The sequence below is a fragment of the Argiope bruennichi genome, chromosome 6, assembly GCF_947563725.1.
Source record: "Argiope bruennichi chromosome 6, qqArgBrue1.1, whole genome shotgun sequence".
Taxonomy (NCBI): Eukaryota; Metazoa; Arthropoda; class Arachnida; order Araneae; family Araneidae; genus Argiope; species Argiope bruennichi.
The window spans coordinates 86,676,534-86,699,025 of NC_079156.1; the positions used below are offsets into that span (position 1 = coordinate 86,676,534).

At 28.1% G+C, this 22,492-nt stretch overlaps 1 protein-coding gene across 1 annotated transcript; it reads right to left on the minus strand.

Annotated features, from left to right (window-relative positions):
* Window positions 1-1,361: 1,361 nt before the first annotated feature.
* On the minus strand, window positions 1,362-22,019 carry LOC129973052 (putative inositol monophosphatase 3). Its single transcript, XM_056087413.1, has 5 exons — window positions 21,444-22,019; window positions 20,219-20,363; window positions 17,541-17,636; window positions 6,541-6,717; window positions 1,362-3,742 (listed from the first exon to the last, which is right to left on the minus strand). Exons 1-5 carry the CDS (start codon window positions 22,005-22,007, stop codon window positions 3,486-3,488), a joined length of 1,239 nt encoding a protein of 412 aa, XP_055943388.1. The 5' UTR covers window positions 22,008-22,019; the 3' UTR covers window positions 1,362-3,485.
* Window positions 22,020-22,492: the final 473 nt, after the last annotated feature.

The following is a 22,492-nucleotide window of genomic DNA, read 5'->3' on the forward strand; positions in this document are numbered from 1 at the left end:
AGAAATCTACAAATTTGGTGTAAGATTGTATATCGAATTTCATCCGGCTATCTCAAAGCGTTTTTCAGTTACCTTTGCCACAGACAGACGGACATTTTCCAAAAATGTGTTTTCAAACTGATTCTAAAACGTAAAGATTTGTCAAAATCTCGAGTTGAACATTTTTATGATTACAATATTTTCTCTATGCTTTGGTTTCTGAGTAAGCACGCATCTTCTCTAAGTAATAAAGGAAAAAAAAAAAATGTATTTGTATACTTTGGCGCTCTATAGGACAGAATATTTGAATTACAGCTCTCAAATTTAGCTCAAAGTGGCAATGAGCACTTAGAACCGAATTAATTGAAATTTTTGAATTGGAAATTTTAATCAATTAAAGCCCATTTAAATTCTTTTTATAGATAACTCCGGAAAAATACTTTTACATATTAAATAATAAAATAACAAAGAAAATTCTTAGATAAATTCAGTTAAAAAAAGTTGTAAAGCAATTTTTTCCTAAATTGACCAAAGCAAACAAACAAATCCTTTCTTTGAAAATTTTTAAGATACATTTGATTCTTACATTCAAATTCACATTATTTTCATTAATTTTTCAAATATTTAATCGCTGGGTATTCTTCCATTGCTACTAGATGTGGAAGAATAACTCTATTTATTAACTGTTTAGCTTAAGGAATCGGAGTTACGTTATCTTGACGGTTGAATAATCATGTATCTAATGACATTATATCACGAGACTTGACTCTTTAAGAAAGTGTTTGTAATGACACGAGCGTGTTATAATTCTTTAAAAACACACCACTCTATCTACACATCTTACGAAAAATCTATTTAAAATCAAACAAAAACACAACCATCCACTTTCCCTCCACCACACATACTCTACTTAATCATATTTAAAAAAAAATTCTCGCCAATGGCAGCCAAACATTATTATGTTCATGTACAAAATTAACAAAACAGGTGTAAAGATATTAAAATAACATGGCTTTAATGTCCATTATAATTTAATGCATAACCATACCTTGTTAAGGAAGCTATAAACATCAAATTATACATAAGAGATTTAAATTAAATAAAGCAAAACCAATATTCGCGGTGAATCAGCTGGTTATACTGGTTCATTGCCGGCTGGATTAAAGGCGGTGTTAGCCATTTTTGATTTTCAAATGCCATAAAAAATAATTCAGCTATGAAAATGAATAAATTTTTTTTATTGCATACATAAATTACATGTAAAAAAAGAGTCAGAAATCTATATCGAACAGAGATTTTGGAACAAAAGACAATTTTATTAATTTAAGAACAGTAAAAATGTATGATTTCTGAATTCATTTTGATTCATCATGAGAAAACAATATTTTCTTATCCAAATGGTTATTTGTTTATTGCTATATAAATTAAAGATTTACTTAATACTTTAAAAATGCATTATAATATTATAATTTATTTAGAGTTGACTGCTTTCTCATTATGCAGTTGATGAAGACAATCTGATTTAGCAAATATGAACAACAAAACACAGAATTTATTTCTTTGTCAACAATTCACTACACGATACACATGTTTATCAGATGCCTTAAAGCAAAATAAATTTAATCTATTTCTATTTATTTGAAAATTCTCCAATAATATACATTGTTCGAAATTTGTCAAAAGTTAATTACGGAATTCTGTTAAATAACCATATATAGGATAACTAACAGGAGTTAAAAAAAACACTCAGATAGTTATTGTTCGTATAATTAATAACAATATAATAGAGGGTCGATATTTTAAGGTTACTAATCATATGATTAATAACCTTAAAATGAGCTAATTTTATATAAACTTTTAAGGAGATGCAATGACAATTATTGAAATAAACAGCGGGAAAGGGAACATGAAATGAAATGGTTATATGTATGTTGAAATACTATACAAAAATATAAAAGTAATATCTAATATATATATGGCACAAATTTTGTAATATTGTGAACCACACATAAAAATTTATAGCTTAGATTATTTATTTATAAAGTCTTCATATTGAGTATGCGCACCTGAAATTTTGATTGATCACAATAATAATAATAACTACTTTTTAAGTAATGACAAACTAAAATATAAAATTAAAATTGGTTCCAAAAATTTATCTAATTTTCGCCCAATATTAGGTGAATCATAACTGCATTCAAGATCATTGTATTCAAGATCTATCTAAAGCTTCAGTTTGGTGCCGTTGACATGTATACACACAATGTAAAATAAAAATAAAAAATTACCTTTCTAAATAAAACCTCAAAATTTCAGTAAGATGTAATACAACTCTCATTTAGTGGCATAATTTTTCATAATACCAGTAAGTCTGCAATAAATTTTAAAAAAAAATTAGATGAAGTTCTTTGGAATAGAAGTTATTCCCTGTACAATGTATTGCTTTTTTACAAAATAAATTGAATATTTTCTCTAATGCACTGAGCATTCCCATATTTTACTTGCAAATCGAGATTTCTCTGTATTTTATTTGCATATCGGGTATTCTTAGATAATGATTGTAACAAGGTTAAAAAAAAAAAAAAAATGCTAACTGTGAAGGCCTTTAGTAATTTTCGGTCTATAGGAACAATGATATAAATTTCTAAAACACTTTCCTTGCTTTTTTTTTTTAAATATTACCAAAGTAAACGTTGATTCACCAAGTACAATTTCACACCCTATATGTCTCTTCTGGAAATATTTACCCAACTTTATATCACCTACACCAACAAAGTTTACATATGCTTCTTTGACAATATATTTTGGTAATTTCTAAATTTTCAATAATAACGCCTTTTCCAACAAAAAATAATAATTTTTCTAATAAAAATGGAATTTTAATCGCTTTACCGTGATTTTTTCACAAAATTTATTATACAATCATTGTATTGCACTCGACGTGTATACAGGCCATAGTGTGATTTTTATTATATACAGTTGGCAGACTTTTAACCAGTTAACTGTTTTTGACGAGTATACTCGTCATGGAAAAAGTACAATAATTTGCGTTATAATGAATTTATTCGTCAGGAGTAATAATTAATCAGGAGACACAATTTAGATACGCATTTTCCGAAGAGGTCTAAATAGTTAATTGGTCAAAAATAAATTCCTATTAATTCTATTAATATCCTATTAATTATTCCAATAAATTCCTATATTTTTCACAGTTAAAAAGTTATTCGAAATACCATCTTTGTTGGAATTAACATTACAAAAGTTATTTATAGAATAAAATCATATTGAATGAATAATTATGCATATATTTAAGAAAAATAGATGGTGTGAAGTTATCTAAAAATTCGGAAAATTCTACAAGAACCTTACATTTAAAAAAAAAATGCTATGTATCACCAGTATAAAAATAAACTAAATGAAAGAAAACTATCCCCAGTTTTCCAAATATAATTTAATTTTAAGATTCTTTTTTTTCTTCTTTTGTCTACATTTGTAATTTCATGCGATTACGAGTTAAAGTCGATTGCTTCTAATGAATCAAAGTCTTCAAACAGGTCGAGATCTTCAATCGATGCCTTAAAGCCTCTCTTGGAAAGAAAATGATTAGGGTCCCCGTAATCAATCTCTTTGTCATCCAGTGTCGTCATCCTGCCATAGGCAGCTTTAATTATTGCATCACCAGCACAGATTTTCCATTTCTTTATGTCGAATGCATGGAAATACCCATCAATTTTATCTTCTGCTACTTGAATAAAACTATATCCTGCAAAACAAACAAAATGTAAGACAATCTTATAATTTGAGAAACGGATGCTGGTAATATTAATATTCTCCAGATTATTAAGGCAATCTTTACTAATCTATAATATAATCGTCCACCATCATTCGTAACGCTGGGCGGAATTAGACTCCCCCCCTTTTGGTTTGATTCATTATCGGATGCGAAATTTCAACTTCTGTTTTGACATCAAGGAACTCAGACAGTTTTTTTTAATGTCAAAATTGAATGATTCATGAATGTGCGGTTTTTTTTTTTTTAGTATAAACAAAAATTAGTCATAGAATCGCTAATTTCACATTTTATTTACATGTTTTTAAACTGATTTGTAACAAAGGTCAATGAGCTGAAGTTTGCAATTTTCATTATTTTAAATATATGCTGATTCACTATGTTTTTACTTCATGTATCAATTGGAGCTTATATATAAATATTCTCTTCCAGCATTTTTTTTTTTAAATTTGTATTTCAATGACAGTAATGAGGGACAGAAAAAATTTCTATCCAAAAATATATGAATAGTTCGTATGCTATAAAAATCGAAACTTTTGAACAGATCTTCAAATTTTGTTCGCAAGTATCAATAAACCACAACAAAAAAAGTTTTGTAACTATTAATTACAGAAAAAATTATTTTTTCTTTAATAGTTCCGCTTTAATTGAGTGAATATACAACAGATGTTTTAAATAGATTCTTTTTATTTGCTTTCCAGATGTCATTTGCAACTTTCATAAATTTTAAACCATTCTTTAGAAATTATCTAAAATATAGAGAAAATTAACTCTAGACGATCATTAAAAATCATTAAGTTATGGTATTTTCATTTTAACTTAAAAACATTCCGGATAATAAACGAATTTTATGCGTGTCTTATAAAATTTTTATATAAATATTTTTTTTTTTACCCTATAAATATTAGACAAGAAATTATTTTCATCCCGATATGCTTTATATAGCAACTATTCAATCTTATATATTTTATGATCATGGTTCGATTCCGCACGCAAATTATTGGATTAGTTGTAGAAGTTACATTATTGGGTTATATAGTTATTTTGAATTGAAGTTCAAATTTAGATGAGATGACAGGTAGACAGTACTGGGAAAGTACATAGAACAATGAATAAATGAGATGTAAGACTTCAAAAATTTCAAGCGCTAATATCCATCACAGTTAAATCTATACTTATAAAAAAGCTCAATGTGTGTGTGTGTGTTGGCGCTCTACAGGCCAGGTCATTTGATATACAGCTACCAAATTTGGTACATGTATACCTTAAAGGTCGGGAATGTGCACCTAGGGTCCCTTTTTTTTGAAATTTTAATTAGAATTTTAATTATTAGTTAAAAACTAACTTTCCCGAAAAAAAAAATCTTCAATTTTCCCCACCGCCAAATGAGTAAGGCTTCAGTTTTTCTTCTCCCAACAGTAATGAGGCTAGGGTTAACATTTTTCGGCGGATTATTTCAAACGATTCTGTTTATTTTCTTAATGTTTGGTGCATTTAAAATTAAACATTGTTAATTAATCCATGTTTCAGATTCATTCTGAAGTACTTTTGAATTAAAATAACGCAGAATAAAGAAAATTAAAAATGTATTATCTGCATAACGTTACCCCAACTGGCGTAGAAAAATTCACGCATTTGCGTTACCTTAACTGGCGAAGAAAATTCACGCTTGCGCATTGTGTTCTGATTGTTGACATGACAACCATTATCAACGGACGATTTAAATTATTTTTAGGTTAGTTGCATGCTTTTGTAAGTAAATTGTATTTATGTTAGTTATATATATTTTTTGTATATGCTTATAGTTTTAAGTACATCGTTTTTTAAGTAGTTTTTTTAAACATGTTTTCAACCGATTATTTTAAACGATTCATTTTATTTTCTTAGTGTTTGATGTATTTAAAATTAAACATTGTTAATGAATCGATCTGTTCATGATGAATCTGAGAAAATTTTGTTGACAAATTCTTGAGATATTACATAAATTAAGAAAGATATTCTTTGGTGCCCATAAAGTTTAAACGCTCAGTGACCCTATTATCAGTAATCATATTATTAAAAAAAATGCTTTGTTTCAGTAAAAAATATTATTATATTAATTGCAGATTAAAGATTTACGCTTTAATTTAAAGCATAAATTCTACGAGGGGTAGCAGAAAATTAGAGAGATACATATCACGTTATGACTGAAGGCCTTTATAATATTATGAGTGAATTATATGACAATCAAAATTTGAAGTTTTAAAATATTTTGCTGAAGAATCTATTAAAGTTGGAATTGCGTAAAATATTTAATGGTAAGACCGAAGTTTAACCCCCTGCTTGGCGCAATTTTTAAAAATCGCCAACAACGGCCTTGCAAAATGTTCAAAAGCAAAGGAGCAGATGTTCAATAATAGTGCATAATAAAGATTGCCAGCTTTGGCGCGTTATCGCAACGTGGCGAAGAAGGGGGTTAAACTCCGGTTCAACCTATTTAAGTATTAAAATTTAAACGAACATTAAGATTTGCCAACCGGCTGGTCGCCAAAGGCGGCTAGTACTATATAAAGGAAATCGTTAAATTAAAACTGCGAAAAATATTTATTGAAATTCTGTTCAATCAAAAATCTCGGCGAACCATTTGGTCACCAAACGCAGCTAGTTTAAAATAAATAAATCAACACTTTTTGAATCATGCAAATAAATGATCTAACAATTAAAAAAAAAACATTCTTTCAAATTACAGGAGAATCTGGAGATGAAATCAGTAAAGATAGACAATGTCTTACCTGCGCCATTGACTGCAAACAGATGAAAATGGACGCCTAAAGCCATCCTTGCCTTCATTTTCACAAACGCTGCACGTCTGGTAGGTACAATAATAGAAATAGGTTCGCTTACATCTACAGGCTCCGAGGCCACTGGATAGGTATCAGTGGATTCGCCATGGCCTACCCATCCCCACTCTAAAATACATAAACAAAACATCAATTCAGTTATCAGATATCGAAGATTTTATTGTTATTAATACAGGTATCGAATAAGTTCATAAACAACTTAAAATGCAATAAAGTCTCTTTAGTACATCTTAATGGATCCGTTCTAAAATGTTAATTAAAAGTGCACACTATTGATTAAATAATAGCAAAGAATTCAAAATAGCTTTTAAAACTTGAAATTCATTCAAATGATCCAAGAGAGCTCCAGCCAAATGAAAAAAAAAAAAAAAAAAAAAAAAAAAAAAAAGGACTTTTAAAACTATCAATCAGGAAAAGCAATCTTTGATGTTATTTAACAGCTTTTCTTTCAATAAAAACGAATTCTTAATTGAATTATATTCTTACCAGAATACTTTTTCATTTTTTTAAAAAAAATAATCGTTTGCGTTTTGATAGAAAAAATATGTAGTTTTCTTTTTAAAGTTGAGATGCAAAAAATGAAAAATTGTTTATGCACGACAAAAAGAATGAAATATTTTAAAGAAAAAATAAATAAATATGAAATAATCGATACTTATATTTTAGCGGTTAGCTGTGAGTAGATGGTGCCACAACAGCTGTACGAAGGTTGAAGTGTGTGTATGTATGTGTGTGTTGGCGCTTTACTGAAAAGACCATTTGACCTATAGGTACCAAATTTGATACTTGTATACCTTGAAGGTCGGAAATATGCATCTGGGGTTCCTTTTTTTTGAAATTTTAATCAGAATTTTAATTATTAATTAAAAACTAACTTTCCCACCAAAAAAAATCTTCATTTCCCCACCGCCAAATGAGTAAGACTTCAGCATTTTTTTCCCACGCTAATGAGGCTTAGGCTTAACATTTTTTCGACCGATTATTTCAAACGATTCTGTTTATTTTCTTAATGTTTGATGCATTTAAAATTAAACATTGTTAATGAATCGATCTTTCAGATGCATTCTGAAGTATTTTTGAATTAAAATAAAACAGAATAAAGGAAATTAAAAATTTCTAATCCGCATAGTGTTACCCCAACTGGCGTAGAAAATTCACGCATGCGCATTGTGTTCTGATTGTTTACATCTATGTTCAACGGAAGCGAACTTGATTTAAATTATTTTTGGGTTAGTTGTATGCTTTTGTAATTAAATTGTATTTATGTTAGTTTAAATTCATCGTCTTTTAAGTAATTTTTTTTACCTGTTTTCGACCGATTGTATTACACGATTCTGTTTATTTTCTTAGTGTTTGATGCATTTAAAATTAAACATTGTTAATTAATAGACCTGCTCATGATGAATCTGAAAAAATTTGGTTGACAAATTCTTGAGATATTACGTAAATTAAGAAAGATATTCTTTAGTGCCCAAAAGGTTTAAATGCTCAGTGACTCTGTTTTCAATAATCATATTACAAAAAAAAAAAAAAAAAAAAAGATGCTTTGTTTCAGTAAAAAATATTATTATATTAATTGCAGATTAATCCTTTCCACTTTAATTTAAAGCATAAATTCTACGGGAGCTACCAGAAAATTAGAGAGATACAGATTACGTTATGACTGAAGGCCTTTATAATATTATAAGTGAATTGAAATTTGAAGTTTTAAAATATTTTAATGAAGAAGCTATTAAAGTAGGAATTACATAAAATATTTAATTATTAAAATTTTAACGAGCATTAAGATTGGCGAACCGGTTGGTCGTTAAAGGCGGCTAGTAACGAATATAGTTCAGCATAACTATAATTTATTTTAGCAGTGTAATTTAACGTTATAACTCTGATTTCTATTAAGATTTCTTAATATTTTCAATATTTTTTTTTAATTTTGATTTTGTAAATATTTGAATGAGCTTGAATAATTATTACGATACTTTTATTACAGTAACTTTTTGAATAATTAAATATTTCTTTTATTTATTTATTTATTTATTTGCTTTTTTATGAATAGAAAACATTTATACATAAAAAAAACCAGGAAAGCTAAAGAAGCCACAAACCGAAACATTGGTTCAGTTTTAAAAATTTCCTATGAAAACTCATAATCGTACAATATCTGAAACAACTGACGAATTTGTTGCAGAGGCTGAAGCCGAGAAGCTTTGTCGTGATTTTTTTCCTGACAAGAATGTACAGACGTCATCAACAGTCGTCTGTTCCCCACCAGTATCCATCTTCGAGAAAAATCTCAAAAACCCTACATTCTTTTTTGGGAAAAAATTCACAACTTAAACCTCTGCAACAATTCCATCAATTTTTATTTTATACTACCCATAATCGGCGACCAGCTATTCGCCTACCATATATGCGAATATATTTAAAATAATTGGAATGCTTGTTGTTGTCAAAAATATCAACCATCCACCCTGATTCAAAGAGATCTTTCACATCGTCTATCGATTGGATTGGATGTGATAATTCTCTGGCGCAAGATCTTTTTCTAGGATATGCTGCACCGAAAACACAGTTCACTTATCGAGTTTCTCTTTAGTTCCTTAAGATCCAACGTAAAAAACTGGTAAAACAGTAGGTAAAAGTACTGTAATAGTAAATTTAAATTTCATTAAAAATTCCAATCTTCTTCAAGAACGGAAATAAATTTTTATGGGGTCTTACTCTTATAAGGAAAGACAAGTTAAAATCAGAGGAGTTAAAAAAGTTAATACGGTCTCTATAAAAAACCGAACACTGAATTAAAATATGACGTATAGTCAGTGGAACATTGCATGAACCACACACAGGTGTAAAATAATTGGAAGAAAAAATCAAAGAATAGTCACAAACATAGTACTGATCTCTCCAATGTTAATTTTATAAAAATTTATGAGCTTTAAATACGTCAACAAGGATCGTCTGCCCCTTTCATCCCCATTTTCGACAGATTTGCAAAATAAAGCAGAAAAAAAAAAAAAAAAAAAAAAAAAAACATGAGCATTAACAAATGAAGATATTTCACCATTAGCAAGTATAGATTATCAGCCAGAAAGCATTATCATTATTATATAATCATAATTTGAAATTTTACTTTCTTTTGTTTCGATAAAATGGTTGACATGACTATATTAATGCCTTAACCCTTTAAAGGGCCATTTTTTTTCTAGTGAAATTATGTTAAAATATTTTTAGGCTTGAAATTAGAATAAGAAAAGGGATTCATTTAGCTTATTAGATACATTTAATTTGATTAATTAATTAATTAATTTGATTAATTAATTAATTAATTTGATTGATTAATAATTAAGTAATAAATCAAGACACATCATTTTGTGTAAGATAAAGAACTGAAGCATCTAAGTTTCTGTCTTTCTAAAAAAATTTGTCAGAACTTATGCCAGCCTACATAATTTCATACAAAGATTGATAAATTTGGTGGGAAGTATTGATACTAGCCACTCCTCGTTGAAAGCGGCTAGTATCAATAAAATTAATTTAGTTACATCACTAAATCAATGAAGTACATCTTATCAAAACAAAAGTATAATTATAATAAGTAAAAGTTGCACAACAATGATTGAGTTATTTATACTTCAAATTAGCGAATTTTTCAATATATATTATAGCAATTATGTTAAAGTTTTATTATGCAATACTCTTCTAATTAACTGGAAAAGAAAGATGCAGACGATCAATGTTGGCATATCGAAAGGTCAGAACTTTTCATAATAAATTAAAATTTTCGAAATCGGTCCAGTAGTTGGGACTGAAGAACTTTGCCACAGGTTCTCCTAAAGATGATACCCAGTGAAGCAGTGCTTTTTCGATTTCTTTCACAAATAGAGGGAGTGGAGGAATGTATGCCACCCTTAATAGCATATCAACATTTTATATGTTGTCATATGAAGCAGAAATTCTCGAAATCGACCCAGTGCTTGGGGCTGGGCAACTGATTCATTGGTTTTCCTTATTATTTTAAATACACAGATATTTCGTGAATAGGACCAAAATGTTTAATGTATCTAAACTTTTTCTAAATTTTTATTAAAAAATTATTTAATTTTCATAATTATTGCAGCTTGTTGACCTTAAGCTTTCAAATTGAAGAAAAAGTAAATCGTGTTCTTTTGTTGGCTCAAATGAAATCTGTTAATGCAGCCAAAAAGATGTTTAAAACCAATTAAAAAAAAAAAAAATCCGCACACGAATTTCATATCTAACTGGATGAAAAAATGTACAAAAACGGATTGGCTCAATGGTAAGTCATGACTTTTAAGACAATGTGTTAGTAAAGAAATTATAATATTCGCAGAAGGAACATTAAATACAACAAGTAATATAAAAAAATTAATTCAATTTCTACTTAGGTCAACAAAGAAAAGTTTTATTTTAGTTATTTTTTAATAATAATTATCAAGAAAAAATTATTAAGTATAAAAAAACTATTGATTTTCGCAAGAATTGAACTCGAATTCTTCACCTTCACGTGAAAAATACTGAAATCCTTGCATTTTACCGATTGAGCTTCAATTTTCATTACAAACTGCTAAAACTCTATTTAAAGTATTAAAAATGAATTAAATTTAATTAGTGAATTAATATTTGAAAAACTGTATTAACATCAAATGTCATCCACTACAAGTTAAAAAAAATGTATTTGAACTTGAGTGGATGAATAAAAAGTATTTTATCAACGATTGAAAATTTGAACAAGAAAAAAAAAAAAAAAAAAAAAAAAAAAATCGTGTTTTATCATTCCAATCCTTTTTACGGATTTTTTTTCTCCAGGGGTGTTTGTGGGACCCCAAAAAATCCCCTGAAACTTTTACGGACTTACTACCGGCATTTTGGAGTTTCGAGAAGGGGGGGGGGGATGAGAAATGAAAAATTACAATTATGAAATATTGAATGACCTAATTATAAAAGTTCAATGAATTACTTTTTTTGCAAAATTAATAACCATAAATTTTCAAACATATAAACTACTACATTTTATGCAAATATTTTAAATTACCTGAATTAATTCTTTAAAAAAATTATCTAATTTCTGCTGCTTTTTTTTTATTTTCTGATGTTTGTGGGCTTGTCTTTCTTTTGTGGTGAACTTCATAATTGCAGGAAGATTGACTTTTATTTTCCTCATTTACAGTTGAAGAAATTTCCTCGAGAACTGCACATGCAGAGGTAGAAGTAGTTTGCTTTTCTGCTAATGTAGAAGGTTTTTCAGAGACTTTTATAGGTGACTCATCTGAAATACATGTTTTTAAGTCCTCTTGATATGTTTTCCAACTTCTGTTCATATTCAGTAAGAGATCTTTGTGAATTGGATCAGTCATTGGATTTTTTGAGCCATACTTTTCACATGAGGTTTCTTTAGAAGCCATTAAATCATATTTAATAGTCTGCACTGCATCTAGGGAATCAATCTTAAGAGAGGTTCTATAGTCAGTGACAAGTGTATCCATTAAGTTGAATGCACTTTCCACTAATGGGCCATGGAAGCAGCTAAGGCAGGCTTTGACCAATTTAGCCAATGTAGGATACTTATAATCATTTGTGAAATCATCTTTTAAATTAAAAACTTTAGACCAATATTTATCAATTGTACACTTGACTTGATTTCCACTTTCATCAGATGTGTAGAGCATTTCTTTGGTGATATCAATATCACTCTGGTATAACCTTATTTCAGCTTCTACTTTTGACTTTTCATTATCACTAAAAATATGGGACATAAAAGATGATAATTTTTCAAAAGCTAATATTGTACTGGTTTTACCTCTTAGCTCTGAATCTAATGCTGTAAAACTAATTAGATATGAATTTTTAAGGGGTAATTTCTGTTTCATATGCTGAAATTTCAAAGTGAAATTCTCTTGCGTACATAAATAAAAAAATATTTCAATAAGAGAAACGAAAAATTTACACGTGCATCAATAAATGAAACGAAAATTTTACACAGCGGAGAAAAAAAAGTTGCGAAGCGATCAATGACAAATAGCTAATACGGCGAAAAATCCCCCTTCTCTACTTATTGGCGCCACTCCAGGAGAGATAAGACCTTTGAACCCAGAGTCACGTGATCGCACATCTGGTCGCGAAGTCTCTCCCTTTTTTTTCTGCCGCGCCTACTTGCCGAAAAGAATCCAGAAGAGAATGTCCGAGAAACGGGGGAATGAGTCATAACTCGCAATAAGGAAAGAACAAAAAAGAAGTTTTTTCCCCCTTTTCACGCATTATCACTGCCTTTGGAGAAAGAAAGGAAAAATTTTCACCACACACGCTGACCTTGCGTTTTCTGCTTTCAAAGCAAACAAAATCGCCCAGATCAAAATAAATAATTCATTATTATTCCTACTTCCTTTTGAACGACGATCCCCGGAATTTCCGGGTATCGAAGTTCAAAATCCCCGGAATTCCGGGGTTTCCCCGGAGCACAAACACCCCTGTTTCTCGCATATATAATCACAGAGCTATTAGAATGATTTTAACTTGCACAAAAATTGTAAAGAAATAACTTGTTTATCGGAAAAATAACAACAATGTTTTTATTATACAGAAATTTTACCTTTATAAAGAAAAATGATTCATAATCACAGAATGCCTTTTACATTAAAAATTTTGTTATAGTCATGCTATTCGTTATCTTTCTTCGTTACCATGCTATTCGTTATTACTATTATGCAGCTATTCTTTATCTTGATGCTAATATATTATTTAGAGTATTTTTTAATTATTATGTTCATAAAAGTAATTTTAAAAAAGCTGTTCTTAAATGACAAACATCGCACTTTAAATCATCAGTTCGTAAATTTTAGAAACTCTTATCAGATGTATATTTTGTGGAATAGTAAAAAAAGATATATGTCCACTTTGGATGTTCGAATCAATTAAAACCAAAATTTGAAGCAGAATTACAATTTTAGTAACAATATAACTAATTTCATTTATTTAAGATAGGTGACTACTTTGAAAGTCGATTTTTTTTTTTTTTTTGCAAAAATATGATAATCTTTTAATAAAAGCAATAACGAAATATAACGAATAAAAGCAATAACGAAATATAACGTTATAACGAAAAATTTCTTTATAAAATAGTTTGAATTTTGTTTTTAAGTTCACTTTTTTGGGTAATTACACTGATTTTTAGATTTGTATTTATATAATTTTAATTGCTTTTTTACATCTTTAAATGCTATTTTCTCAAATTTTATCTTTAGTAGAGTTTTCTTATACAAAAATATCATCAAATAAAATCTAGCGCATTTTTTTTTAATTCAAGTTCGATATAGTAATTTCTCAATATGTTCTGCAGTTCCTGAACTAGAGAATAAGTAATCTATTTATTTAGAAATATTCTACAATCGTTTTAATGCTTCACAAAAATTAAGAAAAAGGTTAGATTCATTAAACGTTTTGGTCCTACTCACGAAGTATCTTGCTATATATATACTGTACTATGTATATATTGTAAAATTTAATAACTGCTATTTTTTAGTTTCAATATATATATATATATATATATATATATATATATATATATATTATTTTGTTTGCAGCAGAAGGCAGGTTTGAAGACATAGATAGTATTTTAGACGTTGTATTTTTAATTTCGTTTTATTCCCTCTTTACCACCATCCAGGAAAGCATAATTATTTACAAGGAGACGCAGCGCGACACAAAAGCAGAAGTAAGAAAAAAGGAACGAAACAAATGATCACTAGTTTTATATAACATGGGATTTCCGGCCACGTGCCGATGGAATACATGTGCTGACCTCTGACAAGGGCAACGAAAGTATCACTTTCATTTGATGCGTAATAACTGATGGCGCACTATTTTTACAAAGGAATTAATTAAACCGAAAGTAGAATTGGATCACGAAATATGAGAATATTTTTAGAATGAAGTTACTATGGGCTAAATTAAAATAAAATCTTGGAAATTAATTAAATTGAAATTAGAATTAAAATATCATTATATATATATATATATATAAATATAATTTTCGTCATTTAACTGCTATTTTTTGGTTTCAGAGATTTTTTTCAATCTTTTTCATGTAAAAATTTAATTATATTAGAACATATTTTTTTGGCTCAAAATTTGATATGTGCCTGCATTATAGATGTTAAATATGTGTACCGAATTTTATCAAGCTAGCTTTCTGCATTTTGTAATTATCGTGTTAACTTATATTCAAATAACCGGACAGACGGACTTCCTCTGAATAGATTTTACTCAAAATTTAACAGAAATCTGCAAATTGGATATACAAATCTATACCAAATTTCATCTGTTTAGCTCAAAGCATTTTTGAGTTATATTTGTCACAGACAGACAAACAGAAATTTTCCAAAAATGCGTTTTTCTGAAATGTGGAAATTCATTAGGATCTCGATTCGAATTTTCCGACGATTACAATACTTTCTCTGTATTACGTATACTAGAAAGTGAAAATGTGCTTTCAGGATTTGCGGAGGTCTGAAACGTGGAGCTCCGCCAAAATCTCCAGTTTAAATTTTTTTGACGATCACAGTAATTTCTTTTTGCAATATTTCGTATATGAGAAAAAAAAAAAAGATGATATAACATTTTCTGCGTCACGGAAAAAGTTACTGATCAATAAAATCAATATAAAAAAAAGGATGCATTTTTTTTTAAAGCAAAAGTCACATTTTATGCTTAAAAGTTTAAAAAAAGAAGTGCTATAAATTATTTTTTATCTAGATGTTTGTACTTTTGATCTAACTATATTTAGTGCTTAGAATAATATCTAATTGACAGGTTCACCAGGTAACAAGAAATGGGTATATTTAATTTAAAAAATAATATTTCTTTAAAATAAAATTCATTCTAATATCGACGTTTTTAGGTTTTAACACTGATACTAAAAAATAAAGAAATCTTGTTTTGCTCTTGAAGGTCTGCTTACCCATCAGATTATGGGAAATTTTAGGAATCATTCCTATTTTCAAAAAAGGCAAACTCTACTATTGATGATATTCTTAGAGATATACATCGCTTATTTCTGTCTATCACAACAAGTCTTCAAACGAATGCTTTTTATGGCTTTATGGGGGAAAAAACTAGTTTATGGCCCTATTCTGTCCAATAACCGCTAATGGACTGCATCTCAAAAGATTACACTTAACAACGTAATTTTCTCTGTCAGGATTATTTCGGATTTCTTTTCGTTCGCGACTAGAAAATAATTTTGTATCAAATGTATCTGTTTATCTCAGAGACGCGCTCTAATAATAAATCTTATCGCTTAAATTTCAATAAATATAAAAGTGAAGAAAGAATTATTGTACTTAGTGGCATTAATAACTTTTTGCAAATGTTTTTTTTTAAATTTTTTTGTATAAATACAGCATTCATTATAATCGTCAAAAAATTAAAATTATATTTATCGATCTGTTTATTACGATAACTCAAAAATGCATAGATTTAGAGAGATGAAATTTCGTATTTAAACTCACCACCAAATATGTAGACTAAAATCTAAATCTAAGCGAAATACTTTGAAAAAAAATCTGTTTGTTTATCTGCCCATACAAAAGATTAAAAAATGTCAAAAACTAGAAGGATGATAGTTAAAAGGATGTGCTAAATTTTGAATGAAATCTAATGAGAATTCATATGAAACAAAAATATTCGAAATCGGTACGGTGGATGCGGCTGGGGAATTTTATATACATATTATTTTCAATTTTTTCAGAAAATAGAGAGCGTCGGAGGGTAATTTATAATCTATCTAAAACTTTTATATGATCATGGGCTCTCATATGTAACAAAACTTGGCGAAATCAGACGAGTGGTTGGGGCTGGGTTACTGATTCTTTGGCATTCATAGATAATTGCCATAGTTTGATTACTATTTTATTTTAAATCCCATTAGCAAAAAATAAAATTTTTTGAACAGCTATTTAAAGAAAATTACATTACCAGGAACATTTAAATTCTTTGAGGTTAATATTGGGCAAATTGATACAAATTTCTAGAATCTTTTAAACGATCTTTTATTATTGCAAATGGAATTTGATTTGATTCTTATTCATTAAAAATGTATATTTTAAGAACATATTGTCTCAAACTAAAAATAACTATACAGAAATAATTTTTATTGAAGTTGTTTAAAGTTTAAAGGAAAGAGCTAGATCCTTAATTTCCATAAATACTGGAGCTACGATCATATCATCGGAATCGTATCAAAGCAATCAACAGCAATAATTATTTTAAAATTGATGGAATATTTTAAAAAGGAAGATGGCATCAATTACCTTTCTAATTGGAAAGGAAATATGTAGACGATCAGTATCGATGACATATCAAGGGGTCAGGACATTTTTTATATGAAATTAAAGTGTTCGAAATCGGTCCAGTAATTTGGGCTGGAGAATTCTATCGCGGGTTCTTTCAAAGACAATGACCAATGAAACAGCAGCTCTATTCAACTTACATCGCAGTATTAAACCAACAGCAAATTTGCAACACTGATTAAGGGAGATGCTTTAAAGCAATTTTAAGTTTCAATCAGTCACTGAATGACTCCCAAAATGGAAGCACCATTGTTTGTTAACCTGTATTTACTTCCTGTATAAAGGGAAAAACATTCCACAAAAGAGATCTATTGATTAATTGGAAAACAAATTGTTAATTTTTTTTCTAAAATATTATAAATCTTAGGTGCACCAGAAAAATACGATTTATACTTTTTTTTTTTTTCTTCTTTTACAATTTTTTAGTAAGAAATTAATTTCATAAAAAGGCCAATTCAAATACTATGCAAACACATTTTTTTTTAATCCCAGGAAGGAGAATCGATGACTTTTCCAGATTCTCGATATATTATTTACAAGTAAAACAAAAAGAATATTTAAGTCACTTACTTGTAAAGTTTTCAAATGGTTGATGAATGACTCCAATGACAGGTTTTCCTTTAACTGCCACACAAACCGCAGTTGTGACATATTCCAAATAATTTTCTGTAACGAAACATTTAAAAAATTCGAAATTGATAATAAAACTCGAACCGTAAAATAAATAAAATCTTATTATGACTATTTATGTATATGCGTATATATGTACGTTCCATAGTTTCTCCTAACCTGGGTCAAATATAACTAAACTTTGCATACTTATTATTGAAGACAAAAGAAAGAAAATTGTCATTTTTTTTAAAGTTCAAAAATTAATCAAATATTCAGTTAATTAGAAATTGTAGTGAATAGCTTATAAGACAGTTAACAGCTACGCTACCCGAGCAATTGCTTTTGTATCGTGGTCATGTGGCCTGCGAACCACAAGGTCCCAGGTTCTATCCTCGCACATATCAATCCGCCATAAAATTAATCGAAATTTCGTCTTTTTTACACAATAACTTCAGGAAAAATAATTTCAGAAAAAATATTTTTAACCCATTTTAAAATTGAACATTTTGCGATTTCAATGATATCAATTTCATTTCTGCAGAATATTTCTTTCAATTGTTATTAATTAAAAAAATTAAATGCATTAAAAATAATGTTAATTTTGAACAATTCTTGCCACTTTCTTCTTTAATATCTACTTCATTTTAATATATATCTCTTTATTAGGTTTTCATTTGTTCCAGAGTAGTAGTTTAACAGTGCTCACAAGCACTCATAAGTAAAATGGAAACAAGGGAGAAAAAAAAAAAAAAAAATTTAGCAAACAAATTAAACAGACATTTGACGTCAGCAGCGATTTCCGGCAATGAGAAATCAGCTAATATTTTACCCTTTTTTCACAGAAACTTCAGAAGAAATTATTCTGAAAAAATAATTACACCATTTTATAGTTTAAAATGTTAATGTTTCAATGATACCATTTTCATTTTTGAGAAATTTTATCTTCCAGTAGTTATTAATTCTTTAAAAAAATTAATGCAGATGATTTTGAATAACGAAATTTTTAGACACTTCTTTGAAGGACAACGTTAAGACTTTGAACTATTTTACTAATTAAAATTTTTTTTTTCTCTCCTATTTCAATATATACGTCTTGAAAAGAGTTTTATACACTAGATTTTACAGAAAAGTATTTTCTACATTAAAAATATTAAACAAAGAAGGATTTTAATCCGGAAGCGAAGTTGAGTATATTAATTAGTTATTATAAATTACAAACACAATCTTACATTTATGATGAATACTACAAATAAATATTAATTTTTCAACAGGCAAGAGTCAAAAGTCTGTGGAATCGCCTAAGATTTTTTTGTTTTTTGTTTTTATAACATTTTCAAATTTTTTACTGGTTTTTCGCCTGCTTTAAAATTTTCGTACAAATCTATCTCACATAGAAACTCTTAATAACATTTATCTTACATATGCAAATACAATGTACAGGCTGGTTCAAAACTCAGCATACAAGATATTAGCGGATTTGGTAAAAGGGAAGAAAATATGCTAGAATCACGTACAAAAGTGTGACTGGAAGTGTAGCTTGAATGAACTAGAGAATACATAAAAATGATGGAATAATAAATCAGTGATGGTAATATGTATTTGAAGATATTAAATGTTCCATCTAAGAGTTTCAGAACAGTTATTTCAAGAATGATCTCATAATGATGAACCATGACAAGAAGCTGATAACACAAGTTGGCAATCTTCCTCTTCAAATTCAATGCTACACCAGCAAAAGAATGGTTGCTGATATCAAATTTAAAGTGTACATATCCAAATAAAAAGTACATCTATTTTATTAGAATCAAGTTTTAAACCTAGGACCCTTTGTTTGCCAAAGCCAAGACCTTTACCACCAGGCAAACATTGCCTCGCCTTTCATAAAATGATTCACTTAATCTTAAAAATATATTTTGCAATATATAAATATTGCTGGTTCCAGAAAGTCAAACTCATCAATTTGGTAAATTTCACTCTTTTAATGAAATGATAACACTTAACCAGAAAAGCCCTATTTGAATATCAAGCACAAATAACTTCTGATATTCTTAAAGTTTTCAAAATTTACAGCAAGTAAATAAATTAAATTATAATAATTCTATACATTTCTAAAATATATCTGAATAAAAAAATAAATACATGCACCTCAATATTTAATCTCATCTCTATTATGATGAAAATCAGTAACATATGAAAATCACAATATAGAAATTCCATTTCTGAAAATGGACACTATACTTCAAATAACCACAGAGTTTGTTTACATGCTTTCTTATATCTGAAATATTAACATGTTCTAATTGATTCCAATCTAGATTAAACTTTAGATTCCAATATGAGTAATTCTAGTTTAGACATGGCTATTCTTGATATTTTCTGCTTACTATAAATCAATTTCTCACCTTCAACTGTATAGTAATAATCAATAATAATCACTAATCACCATAATAATCATAAATATAGAGATACAATTAAAGACAGTGCATCCTCAATCCTAATTTGCATAACAACACACATCACAAAACATTTATATTACATTAAAATAATCCATTTTAAATGGATGATTTTATATTTATATTAATACTTCAAAAATAAATATGAAAGAACACTTTGAAATTAAAAAATAAAACACTAACGTTGGTATTCATATTCAGGTTCAAGAGCATCAATCCACACTAAGACATTTTTTGTTGGAACTAAATGACTATCTGAAGCATTTTGAGGTTGAAAATCTTCATCATAAGGGTCAATGTCGTACTCATTAAGCTTTCTAGAAACAAGCTAAAAATATGAAGTTAAGTTTTAGAGCATTTAAACTACATTAAAATAGATAATAATATAAAAATATACTTGAAAAGTAAACAAAATTAGAAAACATTAGAATACACATTTATATAAAATGTACCCTAGTTACAAACAGTATAAAATCATGATAAATTACTAATTCATTGCTGGAAAAAATTTTATAAACCAGTCTAATGTATCTAATTTTAATGTTTCATTTTGAAACTATGCAATGAGCTATTAAAAGAATATCTGGCAACATGAAAAAAACAAATCAAGTTACAAATATGAAACAAATCAAGTAAAATAAAAGTGTTTGTAAATTAAGAAAAGATACGAATTGTAATAATTAGATAAACAGCCTGATTTCATTTATAAGAATATATAAACTATTAATTCTAAAAAAGAATACACTGAGAACCTTAATACTACTACTGAATCTTAATACTACTACTACTTCCTACTGAAATTAAACAGTTTAAATAGTAAGATTTAAAACACAATACTTAAAATTAACAGGAAGTAAATGTTGCAACAGATTCTTTAATTTATATTTCACTCAGTTTCCTTCTTGGTTTTGAAATAAACTGAAGTTGTTTAAAATTATTTGAAAAATTAGATCTTTCTCGTTTTTTTAAAACTTACTTTGGAAACAAATCTCCTAATGGTATTAAAAAATTATTTCATAAACATACTTTGTCGAAGTTTATTTTGAATTTTAAAAGATAATATAAAAATTTTGACATCATATACAGGAAATGGATAGAAGGTTATTATTCTATGTTTTCATAATAAAATGATCATTAAGGATATTTATCTATGATTGAATATAACACTACAGAACTTTATATCAAAACAATCTGCTGTACACATGTGCTAAAATATTAGTAAAATTTTTTTTAATGCATTAAGTGATTTCCTCCTCCATTCATAACATCATAAAAAATGCAATAAATTTCATATTAAAATATTATCCTACTAAACTATGAACATAATAAGGATCTGATGGACAAAAAATAATGAAACCAAAATAATTATTGGCTATAAGTATTGGGGACATCTTGTAGTTTCATTCACCTGCAAATTTGGAAAATATTTCTTTAAAGTATAAGTCATAGCTTGATGAGACAGTGTTCTGCCGACATGAATTGGATTATCAGAACTATTTGCAGGTTTCATTTTCCATATTTTCTTCAAATCAAAATTCCTTCGAACTGACAGAAGTTGCATACCTCCTGCTTTAGCTGCTTTGATACACACAGAAAGAAGTTGTTTTAAATTAATAATATTCGGATTTTTTTGCTTCAAATCAATTTTTTCGCTGCTGTTCATAAAATCTACATATTCGATCTCATTTTTGATTTTATAATTTTGCAGATCCCCTTCAACTTCTGTAGTTACAGATCTATCTCTTTCATAAATCATATTTTCTTTTTCATAACTATAATAATAATGCAAGTTTTCATCGTACACTGATTCTGTGATTGCTTCAAGATTATTGGAATTTTCATCAGATTTTAACAGACATTTTTTGCATGTCTTTACTCTTATAATTCCATTTTTATAGTACGAAGAAATTAATAGAATACTAATAGCGCAACTTATCAAAATTACAATTACTTTAGTCCTAACAACAAACATGTTCGTCTTTTAACTGAGACTGATACATTATAGGAACCAATAGTCAATAAACATATTTTTATCGACATTTTATGACTTTTCTTACCTTTACTGCCGTCAATCACCAGCGTTTCACCGGTTCAAACGTAAATGTAAACAAATGTTTTGTTTCATGCAAGATGTTTTTCTCCTTCTGCATCGAAATGGTTTTCAGAAGTGTTGGATAAAATTTAGAATCAAAATAAAGCAATCTATGAAATTCTAAAATAGTTTACTAACTAAATTTTTTTTTGAAAATTTATGATTCAGTTTTTCATTTAAATAGTTTTTATTTATTATATTATTGTTTTGAAAGGCGCTTTTGTACGATGGCAACAAGTGTTTATTTCTATGGCATGGGCTGCACAGAAAGGAATGTTATTTTGCTGGAGAAAGTTATCATTGCATATGCATGTGAATCTTATTTATCTTTATTTGAAACAATGTTGTTACTGTCCTGAGAAGAA